This window comes from Micromys minutus, assembly GCF_963924665.1.
Source record: "Micromys minutus genome assembly, chromosome: 1".
NCBI lineage: Eukaryota > Metazoa > Chordata > Mammalia > Rodentia > Muridae > Micromys > Micromys minutus.
The window spans coordinates 228,641,122-228,662,052 of record NC_137969.1 but is presented as its reverse complement, the minus strand read 5'-3'; the positions used below and the strand labels follow the sequence as shown (position 1 = coordinate 228,662,052).

The following is a 20,931-nucleotide window of genomic DNA, read 5'->3' as shown; positions in this document are numbered from 1 at the left end:
ATATAAAGTCAGGATCCCCTACCTTTTTTTTCCCCCTTGAGGTAGGTCTCCTGTAGTTCAGGCTAGACCTGAACTCAACAACTTTCTATGTATCTGAGGCATATCTTGAACTCCTACTTCTACCTCCTCAGTTCCAGAATTACAAGTTTGAGCTGCCATATTTGGCTGGGAAACTGATTTATGTGCTTATTTTTGTAGTGCTGGGGACTGAACCCAGGGTCTTATGTATGCCAGGCAAGTCCTTTGCCTGTGAGTCATATCTACCTGACTTAAAAGATCTCTGGAAAGTGATGGGACTTCCAGGAGAGATGGTTCAGCGGTTATAAGAGGTTACTGGCTGCTCTTTCAGAAGCCCGGGGTTTATACCTTGAGTTCCAGGAACTCTGATGCCCTCTTCTGGCTTCTGCAGGCACCAGGTACGCACGTGGTACTCAGACATACATGCAGGCAAATAGTCATATACATAAAATATTTTAAAGAAAATCACGTGGTACTCAGATATACATGCAGGCAAATAGTCATATACATAAAAATATTTTAAGGAAAATTATGTAAATCGTAATGGGACCAGGAAGCTAGCTCACCCGGTGAAGGCTTTCCCCCGTTAATCGTGACAACCTGGGTGGGCTCCTCAGTAACACTCAGGATGGAAGAAGAAAACTAACCCCTCCAAGTTGTCTTCTGACGTTTGTTCCCTGGCTCGCAGTCCGCGTGAACACATACTAAATAAATATGTATTTTTTTAATTAATTAATTTAAAAAAATAGACCACGCTGTCTTCTCTGGGAGAAAGTTACATTCCAAAATACCAGTTGTCAAAAGAAACCTCCCAGCCCCACAGGGGACGCTCTAGCCGCCCGGCCAGCTCTATAAACTGGTTACTCTTTCGTTCTTTCAGGAAAGCCTGCACTTCCGGGTGTCGTCCTCTCTATCTACCGCATCTCTGTGGTCGCTGGAGTCCCTCCCCTTTCCTCCCAGGGCGGGGCCCTGAGCTCTGCGGACTCTGCCCGGGAAGGACACCGGGCTTGCTTGCTTGTCTTGTCGCTTACATACTTGGTCATGGCGGTCCCGGGACCTACGGCTCGAGCTGGTGCCAGGTGAGCAGGGCTAGTGAGGATGGCGGGTAGGCAGGGACGCCCTGCCTAGGCAGTGGGGAAGGGGCGGCTCGTTCTCGCAACTCTCTTAGTTTTGGCTCTTTGGATCCCTGGCTGCACAGAATGGGGTTGACGCTGCCTCATTCTAGGTACTGCGGACACCCCTCTTTTGGTATCTTTCTCCCTTAGTTTTCATTCTCAATTCCAATACTCTCTTGGCACACCCTCCTCTGCATTAATTTTTTTTCAGACCCTCTTTCTTAAATTGTCATGTTCCCTTAAAATGTATGTTGATTTTGAATTAATAAAGCATGTTGTGATTTTTAAAAGAGGGGAAAAAAAGCTTTTAAACTGAGCATTGGTTTGTTTTTTTTTTAGGTCGTCCATGCTATATGAGTTTTCATTCCTGAATGTTACCTGGTGTCACCCTGGATACTTAGGCTCTATTTCCCTAGTAATGGACACCTAGATTACGTCCAATATTTAAAGCACCACAAAATATACTGTAACGAATATTCTGGTAGATATTGATGATTTTTCTCTAGGTTATCCACCTCAAGATAGAATGCTAAGGCATAGTTAATTCTATAATGTTTTGGAGTGGTCACAACCAATTTATAGTTTCTGACAGCAATCTATAAAGGTTCTGGTGTTCCTTATATCCATTCCCAATATTTGGTATTGTTTAGTTTGTTTTTTGTAATATGTATCGATTTGATTTATGTAAGATGGAATTCTGTTGTGCTAACTTTATTTTTATTTTATTAGTGTGTGTGTGTGTGTGTGTGTGTGTGTGTGTGTGCATATGCACATGTGATATGTGTGCCATGACACAGGAATGGAGATCAAAGAACAGATTTTGGAGTTGGTTCTTTCCACAGTGGGATCTGGAGGTGGAATTCAGGTTTTAGAGACAAACACTTTGACCTTTCACTGGCTGAGACATCTTGTCAACCACACCGTGCCAGTTTAGTACATTTATTAGGCTTGAGAATTGTCCCTTTCTTAGACTGCCTATTAATCATTTTCCCCTCTCCTTTGAAATATCCTCATGTGCTGGGTGGTGTTGGCACATGCCTTTAATTCCAACACATGGGAGGTAGAGCCAGCCAGATCTTTATGAATCTGAGGTCATCCTGGTCTACAGAGCAAGTTCCAGGAGAGCCAAGGCTTCACAGAGAAACTGCATGTCGAAAGATCAGGAAAGAAAAATATCCTAGCATGCAGAAATTCTTTGCATGCTCCAGACTGTAGTTCCTTATAAATCTCATTCTGCAAATACCTTCTCTCATTTCACCATAATCTGAATAAAATACTTACTTCTAAATTAAGCCTACCAGTTTTACCCTGTGTAGTTTGTAGGTTTGAGGTCTTACTTGAGTAATGTCTTCCTACTCCATCATTATTAACATATCTTCACTAATTTTTAAAAATTTGTTTCTGGTAGGTTAGTAATATCACTTTTTTCCCCATGGATATCCTCCATTCTACCATCTTCAGCATTCATAAGTTGTGTGTATGTGTGTGTGTGTGTGTGTGTGCGCGTGCGTGCGTGCGTGCGCGTGTTCGTGCAAAGCCTGGGCCCTCTGCATAATAATAAGGCTAAGCTTGTTACCTCCTGTAAGGCTGGGCTCTCCTCTGAGCCTTCTCTCCATGTCCTGACTTCTGCAGGCCCAGATTAGATCTACAACTTGTCCAGAGGTTCATGAGGATCCAGAAGGTTTTCTTTCCCTCTTGGTCATCACAGAATGTCTTAATGTTCATGACGCTCTTGTGCGTGACCCTCCTGGGTGAGTGAATGGGCTTTGGACAATGGGGAAGAACCCCAGGTTTGGGATTCCTTCCCTTGTCTCTGGCAGGAGGCAGTGTCTTCCTTTCCCCCTTTGACTTCTACCTCCTCTCTTTTCCCACAGAGCAACTGGTGATCTACCAAGTTGGCTTGATCCCCAGTCAGTACTACGGGGTCTTGGGCAACAAAGACCTGGATGGATTTAAGACACTGACCTTCCTGGCTGTGGTGCTTATTGTTCTGAACTCCACCGTAAGGACTCTCCCTTCCCCTGTGGTCCCCCTTCTCCAGTCTAGTGGGATGCCTGGCAGGACTGAGTGTTCGGAAAGCAGGAGCCAAGCTCTCAGTTTGTTTCTGCCCCTTTCTGGGAATTAGAGCTACCCAGTTTCCCTGAAGGTCAGAACAGAGGCAGGGCCTTGATCTTGCTATTGGCTTCCTTGGGATGAACTTTCTGGTTTAACAACCAGTAGAAATAGGCAAGGTCCCTCCCCCTCCCAGGACTTTAAATGAGCTTCAGGGAGCTCAGAACACTTTCACACCAGGATCTGCAGCCACAGAGCTGTTACTTCTCTGACAGCTGAGGCTGTGACTCAGCTATGAGTGGAGTCACACCTCCAGTCTTTTTGCCTGCTTCCTCTTGTCCAATAGCTGCCTTTCACTACTTTTGGCAGTAGCCTCCTTGTTTTTCAAGATACCTTTATCGGCACCTCTCTTGCGTCCTCCTTAACTTTCTCTGTGTCTCCTCTGTCAAATTCAAGCCTTTCTCTGTGTGTACTTACTCCTTGAGTAGACAGTTGCTTCTGCGATCCTTATACCTTCGCCACCGGCCGCTCACCGGACAGATACTAATCACCTTGTCATTCTCCTAGTGCTTAGCATAAGGCTCTTCTGAAAATGGCAGGTGATGAGGCAAGGCCCTATCAAGACCAACCTGATGCCCTCTGTCAGGCTGGACTGGCAGTTTCTTGGGGATGCCCATTCTTGTCCTAAGGTGGCCACTTGGGTGGGCCTTCGATCAGTAAAACCTCTTCTATGCTTGGGGACAGAGCAAGAAATTCATAGAGAGAAGACCGTAGGGTTCTCTGTTTCCAGTAGCTCCTCTGCCCTCAGTGGGAGACGCACAGTGCAGGGAAGGACTTGAGTTTGCCTTTTGTAAGCTCTTTGAGAGCGTTGAAGGAATAGGCACGTGAAAGAATGGGGAACGGGAAGTCCCGTGATTTGAAGCCCTGAAAGGGAACCGCACTGGAGTGGTCACAGTGGATTCTGCCCCATTGGCGGAAGCTCCTGCTGGCTCTGAGCTTTGACCCCAGATTTGCCGGAAGCCATCTCTTCCTCCCCTCCCTCTCCCCTGCCACCCCCATGTACAGCTGAAGAGCTTTGACCAGTTCACCTGCAACCTGCTGTACGTGAGCTGGAGGAAGGACCTCACCGAGCACCTGCACCACCTGTACTTCCGGTCCCGTGTGTACTACACCCTCAACGTGCTGCGGGACGACATCGATAATCCGTAGGCACCTTCTTCATCCCTGCTGCCTCCTGAGCTCCCGTCCAAGTAGCTTAGCCCTGCGCACTCCTGACCACACCCTTCTGCAGGAGGCCACTGTTGCTGCCCAGAGCTGTGAAAGGACCACGGGGCTGAGACTGGGGAGCTAAAAGGAAAGAGCTGGGAGTGGTTCTCTTTAGTCCATTTCCTATCTTGAGTTGAAATGAGGCAAATGAAGAAAGCATCCTTGCCAGCAAACAAGTTCTTGGCTGTGCAGCAGGAAGGTGGAGCAGAAGAGAACGGAAATTACCATGGCTATCTGGGATTCAGATTCCCGCCTCTAGCTTGTTCGGTCAGGCCAGGTGTAAGCTGTCATTTTAGAGGTGAGGGATTGCAAGCAGCCTGTCCAATAGGAGTCAGGGTGGCCCTGGTGGTGAGGCGGGACTTGTGGGATCTCTCCTTCCCACCTGTCACAACACAGCAGGTACTTGGTTGCCTTCCTGAGGTAACTTTTCAGCTCAAGCAGAGCTTCCCAGTGAGGGTCCTTAGAAGATGTCCTTTTCTTTATGACTCAGCCCTGGTGATGCTTTCACCACCAGACCCTGACCAGGAGGAGTCACAGGTCCATAGGGAGATGGGGAGAGTTGAGATTAAAGAGACCATGTCCCTGACCATCCAGAAAGACAGCTCTATCCTCAGTTTTTCCTTTGGCTCTGCAGAGCTGACTTGGGCCCTTGGGTCTTCTGGTAGTTCTCCCGCCTCCCCCATAGGGTAAACTAAGACAGATTTTCCAGACTCCCGTTAGAGCCTAAGGCCTATTTGTCAGGGTCCGTCTAAGTCAAGGTTAGAAGTGGAAGTTCTCAGCTCCTCTGTGTTGTTGGCTGTAGGGACCAGCGTATCAGCCAGGACGTGGAACGGTTCTGCCGGCAGCTCAGCAGCATGACCAGCAAACTGATCATCTCCCCCTTCACTCTTGCCTACTATACTTACCAGTGCTTCCAAAGGTGCGGCCTCTCCCTCTAGGGGCCCTCCACCCCAGCCTGGTGTTTACCCAGAGTCTCCCACATCGAGGGCAGGTCAGGGTCCAAGGGAGGCTCATCTTTGCCACCTGCACCCCAGGGAGTCTTCTAGCTCACGTGCTGTGCTCATGACCCTACCTCCTCTTTGGTCTTGTGATATCTCACTGTCCGGGATCCTGACTTTAGCTGGGTGTCAGATGTCACTGTCATTTGTGCAAATTGAACAGGGTCCACCTGAGGGATGAGGCAGGAGTAAGGGTCCCAAAGTTCTGTCTGTGGCACCCCACTTTGTCTCTCATCCCCCCCCCCCTTTCCCTCTCTCTGTCTTTCAGCACAGGCTGGCTTGGGCCTGTGAGCATCTTTGGATATTTCATCCTGGGTACCATGGTGAACAAAACTTTGATGGGGCCCATCGTGACGAAGCTGGTGCAGCAGGAGAAGCTAGAGGGGGATTTTAGGTGTGTTTTCTTGGTTAAGGTTGAGGGATGGGGTAAAAGTCCTACTACTGGTAGCTGCGTGTAGTCTCACAGGGGAGGAAACAGGCCTCTTGAGGTTGCTGTCTCCTCGTCTCTCGAACAAATAATATGCTTGTCTATTGAGAGAGCCGTGAGAATTAAGGAGATTGTGCATGTGAAGCAGACAAGTGTGGGCTGGCCATCAGCAGCATCTTCTGGGGGAGGCTCATGATCTAACTGCCCTGTCTGCTGGGCCAGCATCTGATCCACATCTGTACCTGTCCTGTGCTTCCTGCCTTGGTTAAGCTAGGCTAGGGAGAGGAGGTCCAGTAGACAAGAGGACACCTGCCTCATCCCAGAAGGGTCAGCACAGCTTGTACAGCTGCTGCCCCACCCATTCCCTGGGGGTTCATTCTTGTGACTGCAGCCGAGGGAAAGGTGACTACAGTGTTGGCATGGAGCTGGGCTCTGTGTTCTGAAGGAGTGGGTTCCTCTGCATCCAGGGCTCCCCATCGTTAGCACACATTTCCCTTCTGTCTGCCCAGGTTTAAGCACGTGCAGATTCGAGTGAACGCCGAGCCTGCTGCTTTCTATAGGTGAGTCTAATGGAGACGGTTTCCTTTCTCCCCACCCTTCTCTCTGTCCTTAGGTACAGAGACTGCTTCTAAAGCTGGTGGCTTCCTTCGTCTTAGTGGTTAGACATGGTGCCTAAAATGGTCGAGGAATAAAATGAGTGGGTAGCTTCACCTTGATCAAGGCCTTAGTCTCTCTTCCTGTCTGAACTAGCTTCTTTTTGTCTCTGTAGCATGGTGGGTGGGGAGATAGGCTTCTCATAGAAGGGTACATCTGCTCCTCACACTTGATGGAGCCAAGGACCTGGCGTCTTGCAGGCAGTTTTGTGAACTTTCTTCCCTCCTGGACCATGATGTGATGTGGATGTTTGGGCTGGAAGCACAGCGTCTTAGTCAGGGTTTCTATTCCTGCACAAACTTCATGACCAAGAAACAAGTTGGGGAGGAAAGGGTTTGTTCAGCTCACACTTCCACATTGCTGTTCATCACCAAAGGAAGTCAGAACTGGAACTCAAGCAGGTCAGAAAGCAGGAGCTGATGCAGAGGCCATGGAGGGATGTCACTTACTGGCTTGCTTCTCCTGGCTTGCTCAGCCTGCTTTCTTATAGAACCCAGGTCTACCAGCCCAGGGATGGCACCACTCACAATGGGCTGGGCCCTTCCCCTTGATCACTAGTTGAGAAAATGCCTTACAGCTGGATCTCATGGAGGCATCTCCTCAACTGAAGCTCCTTCCTCTGTGATAACTTCAGCTTGTGTCAAGTTGATGCAAAGCCAGCCAGTACACATAGGCTGTATTTAAGAAGTTAAATTTATCCCTTAGATTACCCGTTTATGGGGTGAATTTAGGAAACTTAGACCCTTTGCCCTCTGTCGGTCTCGACTGCAGTTAGCAGTCACTCCCACACTGAGACACCAGGAATAATACTAAGAGTTGGAGATGAGGCAGTGACTTGGTGGCTCATACCTTTAGTAGTCGGGTAAGGAGACAGACACAGGCAGAGGTCTGTGAGTTCAAGGCCAGCCTGATCTACATAGTGAGTTCAGGCAGGCCAGCCCTAGGTTCATTCCTGCATCACATAAGTCAGGTGCGGTAGCACACACCTGTCCTCCTACTGTTTAGGAGGAAAAAGCAAGGAGGATCAGGAATCCAGGGTCATTCTTGGCTGCATAACAAGCTAAGGGCTGGCCTAATTGCATGATACTCTATCTTCAAACAGTCAAAAAACAAAACCCAGAAACTTCTCCCCACACCTTTTTAAAAGCAGTTGCCTTTAGTTTTTAAAATTTTTATTTATTTTTCATATGTATTCACTTTATTCCTCTGTGTGTGTCTGTGTCTGCTGGTGTTCATCAGGGGCCAGAAGAGGGCACTGGATCCCCTGAAGCTGGAGTTACAGGCAGTTGTGAGCTGTCTGAGTGGGTGCTGGGATTGGAAGAGCCATGAGTACTCTTAACCTCTCAGGCAGTCTCCGGCCCCAGACTGGTTTTGAGACCAGTCTGTTTACAAAGTGAGTTCCAGGACAGCCCAAGGACACACAGGGGGACACTGGGTTTGCTGTTACTGTTTTGTTTTGATTTAAAAATAAAAACAACAAGCATCAAGTGCTCTAAACCACTGAGCCATCTCTCCAGCCCCTTCAATGGAACTCTTAAATCATGTTCTAACTTACTATATAGGTTTTACTAGTTCAAAGTTTTTTAGTTTAAGTTAAAAAAAAAAAGGCATTAGAAGCCCAAGTAACTGTTATTTTAGTAGGAACCAGCCAGAGCTTTGGGTGTGAACCACGCCTGGACAACTTGAGTTCATGGTATGGACTGGATCATGAGGCTCAAGCTGTGGATGAGTGTTAATGAGAGAAAGTGTCTAAGGCTGAGATTATTTGCATGGGCTTAGTCTCTAAAGGAGGCTGTGGTGGGAACGAAGGAATCCCAGCCTCCCTGAGTCCCTTAGACACCCCATTCTCCCATCCTTTCCCATCAGAGCCGGGCTCGTAGAGCACATGAGGACAGACCGCAGGCTGCAGAGACTCCTCCAGACCCAGCGAGAGCTGATGTCCAGGGAGCTCTGGCTGTACAGTAGGCAGAGGGGCCCTGGGAGCTGGAGCCATGGGATGGGGATGGTCCAGTTAACTCTCTCTCTCACCTCCCTGCTGTCTGCCAGCTATGGTCAGGGATCCATTTACTAAAAGGACTAACCATGGGGAGCTTTGCTGTGGGTATCCTGGGGGAATAAAGATCTGGAGGAAGTATGACCTTACTCCACTTCCTGCTCCTCATCCTGAGAGTTGTGTCCCTGCAGACACGTGAATGCCTCCCAGGTCTCATGAACTCTGTCTCCTACAGTTGGTATCAACACCTTTGACTATCTGGGCAGCATTCTGAGTTACGTGGTCATTGCAATCCCCATTTTCAGTGGGATCTATGGAGACTTGAGCCCCACAGAGCTTAGCACCTTGGTCAGCAAGGTGAGAGGCTCTCCGGACCATCCCTTACACTGGGCCCAGTGCCTGGGCCTGCACTGACTGCTCTCCATCCTGACCAGAATGCCTTTGTGTGCATCTACCTCATCAGCTGCTTTACTCAGCTCATTGACCTGTCCACCACACTCTCGGATGTTGCTGGTTACACGCACAGGTGAGCAGAGTGTGTGCCACTAGGAAACGCCAAGTGGGAAAAGGGCAGAATCGTACTGCATGTGGCTGAGCGTGGTACAGGAAGGGGTTTCCCCTTCACCTGGCATCCGGAGCCTGCCTTAGGTTCTTACTTCATGCTCAGGATCGGGGAGCTTCAGGAGGCCCTGCTGGACATGTCCCAAAAGTCACACGACTGTGAAACCCTAGGCGACAGTGAGTGGGATTTGGACAAGTGAGTACCAAGCTATAGGTAAGGATACAGTGACCAACCGGCTTTAACTCAGAGCCCTCCAGCTATGTAGCAGGGTTATAAGGACTGGGTGGGAACAATCTCCGTGTTGTATCAGTTGTCTTCTAAGTGTGCGCTGTTAGCTGACACCTTCATTCTGGCACCCCCCGTGTAGCTTTACATCATTCCTCACAAATGCACACACATGGTGAGACCCTGCCTTGAGATAAATTAAAACAGAAAGGAAGAAAGGAAGAGGAAAGGAAAAGAAGAGAGGGGCTAGGGAGGTGGCAGGGTGCAGGGTGATTGGGAACTGGCAGATCCCAAAGGATCTAGTCAGCCTTGGCAAACACTGAGCTCCAGGTTCAACGGGAGACCCTTTCTCAAGGAACGCACTGACGTGACCTGCGGTGTCATATGTGCACACACACATGTGCACACACTTGCATGCATCACAGAGGACAAAAATGACATTTAAAAAAGGAACAAAGTCTGGATGTCACACTCCTCATCTCCCCTTCCTGCTGAGTCCAGTCGCTGTCCCTTTCCTAGCCCCGTGTTCGCCATGCCTCCCAGACCCAGCGCCGTGGGTGTCTTTATTCCCGTATCTTGAGGATCCCGAAATGTGTCTGACTTTCCTGTCTTTACCCCCTCTCCCTTTGGGATTTTTGTTTGTTTTTTTTTTTCTTTCTTTGTTTTTTGAGACATGGTTTTTCTGTAGCTCTGACCGCTCTGGAACTCAGTGAGAGCCACCCGCCTGTGCCTCTCCAGTGGTGTGATTAAAGACATGTGCCGCCGCTGTGACCAGGCGTCCTGCAGGCAAATGACTAACTGCTCTGAGTATCATTTTCTTTGTCTCTATAAAGGGCAGTAATGAAATCTTCCTCCTCAGAAGTAAAGACTAGATACGTTCTTGGAAAGAGACTGGATGGTGACCACCTAAGAAGCTTTCAAAACTGAAAATATGGCTAGGCATGACCAGTGCGTCTAATCCCAGGGCTCAGGAGGCAGAGGCAGGTGAAGCTCTAAGTTTGAGGCCACCCTGGTCCACATAGCAAGTTTCAGGACAGCTAGAACTACACAATGAAACCTGTCTCAACAACAACAAAAAGAAAACAAGACAAACAAAAACCCCACTAAGGGCCGGAGAGGTGGCTCAGCAGTTAAGAGCCCTGGCTACTCTTCCAGAGGACCAGATTCAATTCCTGGCACCCACGTGGCAGCTCATAACTGTGTAATTCCAGTTCCAGGGGATCCGACACCCTCATACAGACATTCATGCAGACAAAACAGCAATGCACATGAAATAAAAAAACAAAAAGCCCGCACTTACTAGAATAAAGCTGTATAGCACCAGGCAAGTCACTTAGCCACCCGAGCTGGCTTCGTTTATCTGCCAAGCCAGGTGGCATTTACCGTCCCTGGAAGAGCGACTGAGATCAGTTGTGTAGGGATTTCACCCAAGGGGTCACAGGTTAGTGCTCTAGCTCCATCCCCGTGTTAATGCTTAGGCGGCCATGACTGCCACAGACCAGCTTAAATGGCAGAAGAGCTCTCACAGTTCCGCACACTAGGAATTCACGTTAGAGTTGGTGGGGTTGGTCTCTCCCACGGCATCTTTCCTTGGCTCACGGATGGGCACTTTCCTATTCCCCTCCCCTGGTCTCTGTGCTTGCTCTATCCCTGGGGTCCGCTCTAACAACCTGGTTTTAACATTACTCCGTCTGCACATGCTTTACTCCGAGTCATGTGGACTGAAACATCAGTGTATGAGTTTGAAGGGTATAGTTAAGCCCCCGAGGCTCCCGGGACAAAGGTGACATACCTCTAGGCCAGGTTCTCCCCTTGGACCTCTTCCCATATGGCCTGTCTTTCCACCTCTCTTCCCTGCCTTAGGGCCCCAGGGCGGCCAACAACAGAGCCATCAGACACAGCTTTTCTGCTTGATCGGGTTTCCATCCTGGCCCCCTCCTCTGACAAGCCCCTGATCAAGGATTTGAGCCTGAAGATCTGTGAGGGGCAGAGTCTGCTCATCACAGGCAACACAGGCACTGGCAAGACCTCCCTGCTGCGGGTGCTGGGAGGCCTATGGGAGAGCATGAAAGGTGAGCCAGCCCTCCCTGGCACAGCGTTGGCCACAGGGGAGCAGTGTGGTGGGAAGTGAGTGATGGAGAGATGGCAGTTACCTTCGAGGTCTCCCAATGGAGGCTTCTGTGGGCTCTGCAGGTTCAGTGCAGATGCTGGCTGATTTTGGGCCCCACGGGGTGCTGTTCCTGCCTCAGAAGCCGTTCTTCACTGATGGGACACTTCGGGAGCAGGTCAGCACGGTCAAGGGTCCACTCCAACCTCATGCCCCCATGCCTGGGACTTCCCAGACTCTGAGAACATACTATGCGGTATTTAGGGACTGAAGCCAGAGCCGCTTCCTCGGGTGTCCAGGCAGCTGCTCCTCGTGTTTGTTAGGCACTAGTTGTCCCATTGGTTACACTGAATCTCTGAGCCCTCAGGCTGATGCCCCAGCTCCCCCTCAGTGGAGAGGAGCCTCGCTTCTGTACGAGGCTGCTAGGGATGCTAATGATGGGGCTGAGTCCCGCTGTCTCTCATCACCCACCCTAGCCCGAAATGTTCTTGCTTTCAGGTGATATATCCCCTGAAGGAGATCTACCCCGACTCAGGTGAGCTGTCCCTCCTCCGCTCATCTTCTCAGCCCACTTGTCCAAGCTCTGCCTGACTGGCCTCCTGTGCCCACTGGTCCAGTGTGTAGCCAGGCTGCTGGTTTCCGGTTGGCTTTTATGCTTCAACTGCTCGCTATTTGGAGTCTTTTTCCCGTCCCGTCTTTCCTAAAGAGAGACACCCATGTTGGAGGGAAGCAGATGTTCCTCTCATAGGTCTTATGCCGTCGGCTTTGTTCACGCCTGCCCCTGCCGACTTGCGTGCACGCCACACCTCTGACCAGCCTGAGAGAGACCCTGGTGTGCTGAAGAAGCTTCTGTTTTGCAGGTTCTGCTGATGAGGAGAGGATCATGAGGTTCTTGGAGTTGGCAGGCCTGGTGAGTGGGGCAGGGGCCCTGAGGACTCGGGCCCACCTAGAGTGTTGGCCACAGGTAGTTGCCGGCCAGCAGAGCTGCTGCCACCTCTGGGCCCTAGACTGGGGCAAACAGTGGAGGTGCAGGTTAACAGTGGGAGCTGCACATCATATGGGGATCCTTACAGGCACTGAGGATCTGTGTTCTTGCTCTGGAGAGAGATGATTTTCATGTTGTATGAGTGTGTGTGTGTGTGTGTGTGTGTGTGTGTGTGTGTGTATGTGTGTGCGTGCCACGCTGTGCATGTGGAGACCAGAGGACCAGGTTGAGATCAGGCTCAGATTGCCGGGGTGGCGTGGCAGGCACTCCACCCACTGATCCATCTCACCCCTGTGGGAAAATCTTAATGATAAAGCTGATGATCTGCCTGCTGCTCCTGGTCACCATACTCCAGCCTGCCTTAGTGGCGTAGGTGACAACACTCACCTTGGTACACCACTATCGGGTCTGTCACAGAAAACATGATGGACACTTGTGTGAACTCTGTTGACCCCTGTCTGTTACAGTCCAGCTTGGTGGCAAGGACAGGAGGTCTGGACCAGCAGGTGGATTGGAACTGGTAAGGATGAGCCCCCATGGTCCATTAGAGCATCCCAGCATCCCTAGAAAAGGATGGAATGGCTTCTGACCCCAGCAGCCAGGTTGGGCTGCTCCACCAGCTCAGAATCTGTATCTTGGGGAGAGTTTGGGCCTCACCTATCCTGCGGCTAAGAGGGAGGGGGCCTCTATCCTGGGGTCCACCTCTGTAGCGAACTTGCTTCTTTCAAGATGTGTTCTTGGCAAAAGCCAAGCTGTCACCTCTTTTCAGGGCTCAGTTCTCACTGCTTTTTCTAGGTACGATGTCCTGTCCCCAGGGGAGATGCAAAGGCTGTCCTTCACCCGCCTCTTCTACCTGCAGCCCAAGTATGCAGGTGAGGTGCACATGCCAGACGCTGTGTACTCTCGGGTATTTGTAGCATGTGTTCACCACCTGGATACGTGTACACCTGTACGTGGCTGGATATCCCTGTGTCCCCTACCTGTGATGAGCAGAGCTTGGCACCTTGGCATCGTCCTGAGAACGTAAATGCACAAAATGCACATTATTAAACAGCCTCAATTAGAGGGCTTGTGATTATAGCTCCCTGGTTCTGCCATAGATGAGTGGGCAGCCCCGAAGCTGTGCCTGGCAGGAGGGTGTGTGGCAGGAATGGACTCCCCTGAGGACAGAGCCTTGGGTGAATTGAGTCCTGGGTTGTACAGTCTTGGGGCACAATGTTATTTATTCGCCCGCAGCGGGGAGATCTGAGCCATGCTCACAGGTGTGGTCTCTATCCTGGTGTGACTCTTTTTTTGTCACTCCCCCACACCCCAGGGTGAGTGTGGAGGAGTGACAGAGGGCAAGGGTAGCCTGTGATCCTTTGCCACCACATGCTGCCTTCAGTGCTTGACGAAGCCACCAGTGCCCTGACAGAGGAAGCGGAGAGTGAGCTCTACCGACTTGGCCAGCAACTGGGGATGACATTTGTCAGCGTGGGACATCGGCCCAGCCTTGAGAAGGTACCCATACCACAGGGGTGGCCTGAAGAGGAGGAAGAACCCAAAGGCTGGGCCTGGCCAGGACCAGAGGCCCCCTAACTGGAGTCATCGGGTGGCAGGGGGATTGGGGTGACTGCTCTGGCCTCAGTGGGGTTTTGGACTCTTGCAGTTTCACTCCTGGGTTCTGAAACTCTACGGAGGAGGAAGCTGGGAACTGACTAGAATCAAAGTGGTGTGAAGCCAAGCTTGCAGGCTCAGTGAAGCAGTCCTGCAGGGCCCGCAGACAAGGAAGCCCGAGGAGCCAGGAAGGAGCCAGAGTCACCTTAGAGCCTCCAGCCCTGCCCATGGGTGTCCCTGTGGTCTGGGTCTCCCCAGCGCTGCTCCAGTGCACTCTTACAAATTACTTCAGATGATGTTTGCTGCTGACAAACGGAATGAACTGTAAGAAGCGGAGGGCCAGGTGAGACAACTGTTGAACTCAAGAAAGCTGGCTACGTTTCACAGTGATAGACTTTTAAAAAGCTTTACCATTTAAATTTTATACGTTTTTTTAAAAAAGAATAAATATTAAAAACGTGATTTTTTTCTTCTACTATGGAGTGATTTCTTTTTTAAAATATTTATTTATTTTATGTAAACGAGTCTTCTGTCTGTCTGTATATCTACCGGCCAGATCCCAGGACAGATGGTTGTGAGCCACCATGTGGTTGCTAGGAATTGAGCTCAAGAGCAGGCAGTGCTCGTAACCCTCAGCCATCTCTCTAGCCCCTAGAGTGGTCTTTTTGATTAAGCCTCCACACTGGTCCTCTGTGGTGCCTTTCCACTCAATCTGTGTCCCTCCTGTCCCCCAGGTGTCTGGAGAGGGCAGGTGTGGCTAGCGCCTAGATCACTGACCCCTAATCCTCTGTCTTTAATCTTTTCTGTTTGTCTGTTTCATTACTGGGGATTGAACCTTATGAACCCTTGGCAAGTGCACTACTGCTGATGTCTTTATATGTAACTCAAGAATATAATCCCTTCTCCCTTACTAGCTAAAATGAGGTTGGTAGATTATGTCTTCTTTTTGTCCTCCCCCCCAAGTCTGTATTATGGAACAAGAAAAAAAAAATTAAGCCAACGGGCTGGTGGCAAAGACAGAGGGATGTGAGTTTGAGACTCGTCTGGGATACACAATAAGACCCTATAAATAAAGTAGGCAGACTCCCAAAAGCGTAAGATAAAGTTATTGAGGCCAAAGATTTTTTTTTTTTTCCTTTTGCTATATCTCTGTAGTGTGTGTGTGTGTCTGTCTATCTATGTGTGTCTGTGTATCTCTGTGTGTGTGTGTGTCTGTATCTGTGTGTCTGTGTATCTGTGTGTGTGTGTGTGTGTGTATCTGTGTGTGTGTGTTGTCACACTGCTAGGGGATGGGACATTTTTGGTTTTATTACTTATTTCTCATACTTTTTATTTTGTTTTTCAAGACAGGGTTTCTCTGTTTAGCCTGGAACTTGATTTGTAGACCTGGCTAGCCTTGAACTCAGAGATCTGCCTGCCTGTGTCTCTGAAATTAAAGGTGTGTGCCACCACCACCTAGCCCTTTTTTTTTTTTTTTTTTTTTTTTTTGAGACAGTCTTACTGTGTACCCTTGGCTAATCTGGAATTCACTATTTAGACCAGAATAATCCAATATTATTTAGACCAAGTCTAGACTTGAACTTAGAGATGTGCCTGCCTCTGCCCCCTGTGTGCTGGGATTAATGGCTTTTGTTACCATGTGTGTGTGTGTGTGTATACATGCACTCGTGCACTCACATATGAACATGCTGTTGTAGTCAGCTGACAACTTCTAGGAGCCCACTCTGTCCTTTTCCAACTCGAGTCCCTAAGGTTGAGCTTGGGCAGCCTGCACCTTTACCCATTGATCCATCTCTCTGACCAGAGGTGGGCGGGACCCTTAGAGATGATTAGGTCAGAGTGCACTGCCCTGGTGCGTGGGCCGAGGCCGTCCCAGCATGGAGGAGGTGGATGGGTCTGTTCCCTTTCTTTCTCTCTTTGCCTCTGTTCTCCTTTATCTCTACCTTGTCACTTGCCTCTCACCAGATACAGCTTCAATCTTAGCATGCCCTCCATGCACAAGGGCAGTGCACTCTGAGGGTCCTGCCCACCTCTGGCCAGGGAGATGCCTGCTGCCCAAGCTTGACCATTTAAGTTCAATCCTAGGGACCTGAGCTGGGAAAGGAGAGGATGGAGGATGCTGGGCAGTGACGGCACACGTCTCCAATCCCAGCATCCAGCTTGGTGCCTCTAGAAGCCCGGGGAGGGGTGGTTGAGAACAGTGACTGTGGCAGACTCTGAGGGAAGGGAAACTTATTCTCAATCCTGCGGGTGAAGCAGAGCAGGTTTGTGTATTGTGTTGGGGTCAGATGCAGGATTGGAACCTGCTCAGAAGCAGAAGTGGTTCGTGAAAATGAGCTTAGTAGCCTGGAGGGATGGCTCAGTGGTCAAGAGCACTTGCTATTCTTCCAGAGGACCTAGTTCAGTGCCCAGCACATATCAGGTGGTTCATAATCAATGTAACTCCAGGGGATCTGGTGTCCTCTTCTGATCTCCAAGGGCAACACACGGGGTGGAGGGTGGGGGAGGGAGAGAGGAGATTTATCTTTCTATTGCTGTGAAGAGACACCATAACCAAAGCAACTTAGAAAAGAAAGCATTTAATTGGAGGCTTGCTTACAGTTTCAGAAGGCAAGTTTCATGACAAGAAGCAGGAGCAGGCATAAGCAATAGCCAAGAGTTTACATCTGATCCACAAGCAGGAGGCAGACAGACAGACACAAGGCACACCTCCTCCAAGAAGGCCACACCTCCTAACCAATATAGTTCAATCAGAGAGAGACCAAGCATCCAAATCTAGGAGCCAATGGGGACCATTCTCATTCATAATACTACAGAAGGAAATGCCCACCTGATTGTACAACGAGACAGAGCCGGTATCTTTTGCAGCTTAACACAAGGCCACCTACCACCTCATTCCTGACCCTCTTCCTGTGACAGAGACTCCCTGAGGTCCATACACAGCCTGGCTCAGCCCACACTGGGAACAAAGCCATGGAGATGAATGAGAGTGGTCCCAGGCACAGCAGAGAGGAGTAGGGAGGGGTGGGAACCATTAGTGTGAAGGGACTGAACAGTCGTGGGGCATTAATGCAGTGAGCACCGTTGCTTCTGACTAGCAGGCTGGACAAGGAACGGTATGTGGAGAGGCAGGGTGGTGAAGATGACATCAAGGAGACCTACACACAAAAGAGGCCACTGGCTTTTGACCAGAGAATGCCAGGTGACTTGGTAATCAGAGGCTTAGGGGTTGGAGACAGGGCAAGGGACAGGTCTGGCACTTGTTCTAACCCAAAGATGTCACCTGGTGAGTGCTGGGTTACAGGTATTTTCTGTCCCATCAGAAAGCAAGCTTCACGGCAAGGAGTATGGCAGCAGGCACAGGCAGAACTGAGAACTGAGACGGAGCATCCCCAACACCTCTCCCCTGATTTCCCGTTCTTACATGTGGCATGTGTATGCCTCGTAGTAATAACTGGTGAGCCAGGTGTAGCACCCCAGGAGTGTCTGGGGCGGCAGCATCACAGACCAAGTCTCTCCTATTACTGCTGCTTTCTCCAAGCCACAGGCCCTGGCCTCAGGAGCTCCCACTTCATCCCTACCCCCATCAGCAGGTGCCACTCTCCCACCCCCAGCCAACCTCCCCTCATCTATCCCTGCTGGGTCTGTGCAACAGCTCTAAGAGCTCGGACAGCCGTCATCAATCAGTCCCTCCTACACCCCCCATCACTCTCTCTCTTTCTCTCTCTCTCTCTTGCACTTCCTGAAGCATGCAGTTTTCTGTGGGAAGCCAGTGGGGCTGTGGCCCCAGCACCTTACCGCTCCCAGGGGAGTTACAGGTCAGCACCTGAGGTGTAGTTTTGTCCTACACAGCTTTTCTGTCACTGGAGACCAATGGCGAGCCCTCTGCCTCCTGTTGACTTTCAGTAACCATGGCCTCTGCCTATTCCCAGGCCCAGGGTGATCGTCTAAGAGGAAGGCCAGTATCTCCCAAACACTGCGAGTGTCCCATCGGCTGTCACCCAGATCCACCTGGGAGTGGAGCAGCTGCCAAGGGTACCCTCAGAGCTCAGACCTTGCCATGATGGTTTTGTGGGATTTTCCCCAGGGTCCTTTGTGCATAAGACAGGGTTATTCTTGTGGATGTCAGAACATAGCTATAGAACCCAATGTGATCAGGGTGCCCTGAATCTGGATATAGCCTACGGCTTTGCTTTTATGTTTCCCCAGATCTAGTAGGTGCCAGGCAATTGTGTTTTGATTACTCTGTCCCAAGGGCTGCTCTGTTAATATTTAGTATGTGCCTATTGGCATTTATTTACATGTTTTCTGATCATATTTTTCTGAACTCAAACCACCTTCCTTGGATCATTTCTTTATTGCATTCATGTATAAATGCACACTGAAACCGAAGAAGACCATCTACAGCCTCAGACTGTAGCCCATTCTCTCAGGGCCTCTGATCCCGGGTCCAGCTCTGCATAGGTTGCCTACTCTCAGGCTCCAGGCTGGGGGGAATCGCATCTGGGTCTGCTCGGGGTATGAAGCCTTTTCACCTCCTGCCATTCATCTTGGTGGGCTGTCAGCAGTCTCTTCTGCTAGGGAGTTCCACGGCTTGAGCCAATTTGAGACAATCTTGTGAGATTTCTTGAGTCCAGATAGCGCCTGTCTAGTCTGCTTGCTGTTCTCTCTCCTAATTCTGTCCAAGAGACATCATCAAGTCGTGGGTCACAGCTGTCGGTCTGCAGGCAATTTCATGTACCTGCTGGGGGCTCTTTCTTCTTCACCCCCCTTCTTTAAAGGGTGTGTGTATGTGTGCCAATACCCTTTGAGCACAGAGGCCGGGAGAGTCAAATCTCTCAGAGCGGGAGTTACAGGTACCTTGCAGGACACCTGGCGTGTTTTGTGGGCCCTGCTATCTGAACTCTGGACTGGAGAGCTGAGCAGCAAGCACTTTCAATGGCTGAGCATCCCCTGACACCTTCACCTGTACTATTTGCTGTTGTGGGGGTTGAAGGCAAGACAGAAGCACATGGGTGTGTACTAAATGAAGGGGGGCTGTGGACCGTGTGCGTCTCCAGAGAAACAGGCTTGATTAGAAAGAAGTACTAGAGGGAAAAGGTGTTCCCTTTCTGTGTGGGAACTAGCAGGGGTTTGTAGGGAACAACTCAGGAGATGTAGATTGGGCGTGAAATACAGAATGGTCCCACAGTAAATGTGGTGTGAGCTCAGCATTGAGAGACAAGCCAGTTCTTAAAGTCTGCGGTAATTTATTTTGCTTCTCTCTCTCTCTCTCTCTCTCTCTCTCTCTCTCTCTCTCTCTCTCTCTCTCTCTTTCTCTCTCTCCTTCCTCCCTCCCTCCCTTCTTTCTTTTTTCTTCCTTCCTTTTGGAAACAGGGTCTCTTTATGTAGTCCTGACTGTCCTAGAACTTGCTATGTAGGCCAAGCTGGCCTAGAACTCTGCCTGCTTCTGCCTCACAAGTGCTGGGATTAAAGGTATGTGCTACCATTCCTGGTCAAAGTCTAGAGTAACTTTGGAAGAGGGAACCTAGTTTGAGCGTAAAACTCTTTGTGGGTTTACTTTGTATGTCACCTGTCCTCACACGCAAGCAACTGAACCCTCCTAGAGAGGCCTCCTGGGTCCACTTCCAGCAGGTTTTGCATGAATTTTATTCTTGCTTGTGTCTTTACAGAAAACAGCACAGAAATTATGCTTCGAATACCTAAAAGTCACAACAGCTCAGTGTTTCAAACACCTTGATATCCAGTGTCTTTGTTCTCACATATGTACATTATTTACACACCAGGACTATAGTCTAACAGCTCAACCCAGAAGAAGACAACAACTCGAAAGTGGGAGAATTCTATGAACAGAACGAAGACAAAAATCAACTGTCAAAACAGATTTAAAATTACAACTCACTGCCTCAGACTTTTCTTGTGAAGTGGTCCCTAAAACGATGGGTAGGGTGCCTAACTCCACAGGATGAAGGGATTGTTGTGGTTGGCCTGGGAATCCAGGCACAGAGGACTCCATAAGGCTGGGCACCCCTGGTACAAGTGTAAAGCCAGGTGGAAGGGACATATGCAGACAAGGACATCTGTAGACAGGGACATCATCTGCAGACAGGGACATCATCTGCAGACAGGGACATCATCTGCAGACAGGGACACCTGCAGACAGGGACATCATCTGCAGACAGGGACACCTGCAGACAGGGACATCATCTGCAGACAGGGACACCTGCAGACAGGGACACCTGCAGACAGGGACACCTGCAGACAGGGACACCTGCAGACAGGGACATCATCTGCAGACAGGGACACCTGCAGACAGGGACACCTGCAGACAGGGACACCTGCAGACAGGGACACCTGCAGACAGGGACATCATCTGCAGACAGGGACATCATCTGCAGACAGGGACACCTGCAGACAGGGACACCTGCAGACAGGGATACCTGCAGACAGGGACACCTGCAGACAGGGACATCATCTGCAGACAGGGACATCAGTATGGACAGCGCCACTCCTTTGCAGGTAGAAGTCTTTCGGTGCAACATGGCTCCTCATCTATGGACATGTTCCTGGGCAGACAGCTGGTCTGGAGCTACGAGTGTAGCTTAGTCTGGGCTTTTCACTAGCTACCTGCCACCTGCCTTGTCCTTTGAGCTTTCCCTGTACCTTTCTTGTCATATATATATATATATATATATATATATATATATATATATATATATATATATATATGGTGTGTGTGTGTGTGTGTGTGTGTGTGTGTATCTATCTATATATATTGTGTGTGTGTGTGTGGTGTGTGTGGATAGATAGCACAGGTCTGATTTAGGCTTGGCCTTTTAGGAATGCCTAGGTCAAAGTGAGCCCATGTCTGAGGCTTTCAAGCTGCACCAGTTTTCTCCAAAGCAGGCACATGTGAACCAATAGGCTACAACA

General features: G+C 49.8%; 1 protein-coding gene across 5 annotated transcripts; it reads left to right on the top strand.

Moving 5' to 3' along the window:
- The first annotated feature begins 1,013 nt into the window (after positions 1-1,013).
- Positions 1,014-14,473, top strand: ABCD4 (ATP binding cassette subfamily D member 4). Of its 5 annotated transcripts, XM_080916221.1 has the most exons (19): positions 1,014-1,097; positions 2,766-2,884; positions 3,008-3,135; positions 4,251-4,390; positions 5,254-5,370; positions 5,718-5,843; positions 6,386-6,436; positions 8,397-8,491; positions 8,759-8,880; positions 8,958-9,049; positions 9,191-9,280; positions 11,174-11,382; positions 11,504-11,595; positions 11,916-11,952; positions 12,278-12,327; positions 12,870-12,922; positions 13,198-13,274; positions 13,787-13,902; positions 14,051-14,473. In XM_080916221.1, exons 1-19 carry the CDS (start codon positions 1,060-1,062, stop codon positions 14,117-14,119), a joined length of 1,821 nt encoding a protein of 606 aa, XP_080772347.1. In that variant the 5' UTR covers positions 1,014-1,059; the 3' UTR covers positions 14,120-14,473. The 5 variants fall into 5 exon arrangements, with proteins under 5 accessions (XP_080772347.1, XP_080772348.1, XP_080772349.1 ...); XM_080916222.1 differs by lacking the exon at positions 5,254-5,370; XM_080916223.1 differs by lacking the exon at positions 14,051-14,473 and having other exon boundaries at positions 13,718-13,851.
- The last annotated feature ends 6,458 nt before the right edge of the window (positions 14,474-20,931 follow it).

Bases quoted from the DNA above. Each gene is read 5' to 3' on its own strand.
- ABCD4 (XM_080916221.1), top strand. From the start codon at position 1,060: ATGGCGGTCCCGGGACCTACGGCTCGAGCTGGTGCCAG. The intron at 4,391-5,253 runs GTAGGCACCTTC...TGTTGGCTGTAG, and splicing joins CGGGACGACATCGATAATCC to GGACCAGCGTATCAGCCAGG. The intron at 5,371-5,717 runs GTGCGGCCTCTC...TCTGTCTTTCAG, and splicing joins ACTTACCAGTGCTTCCAAAG to CACAGGCTGGCTTGGGCCTG.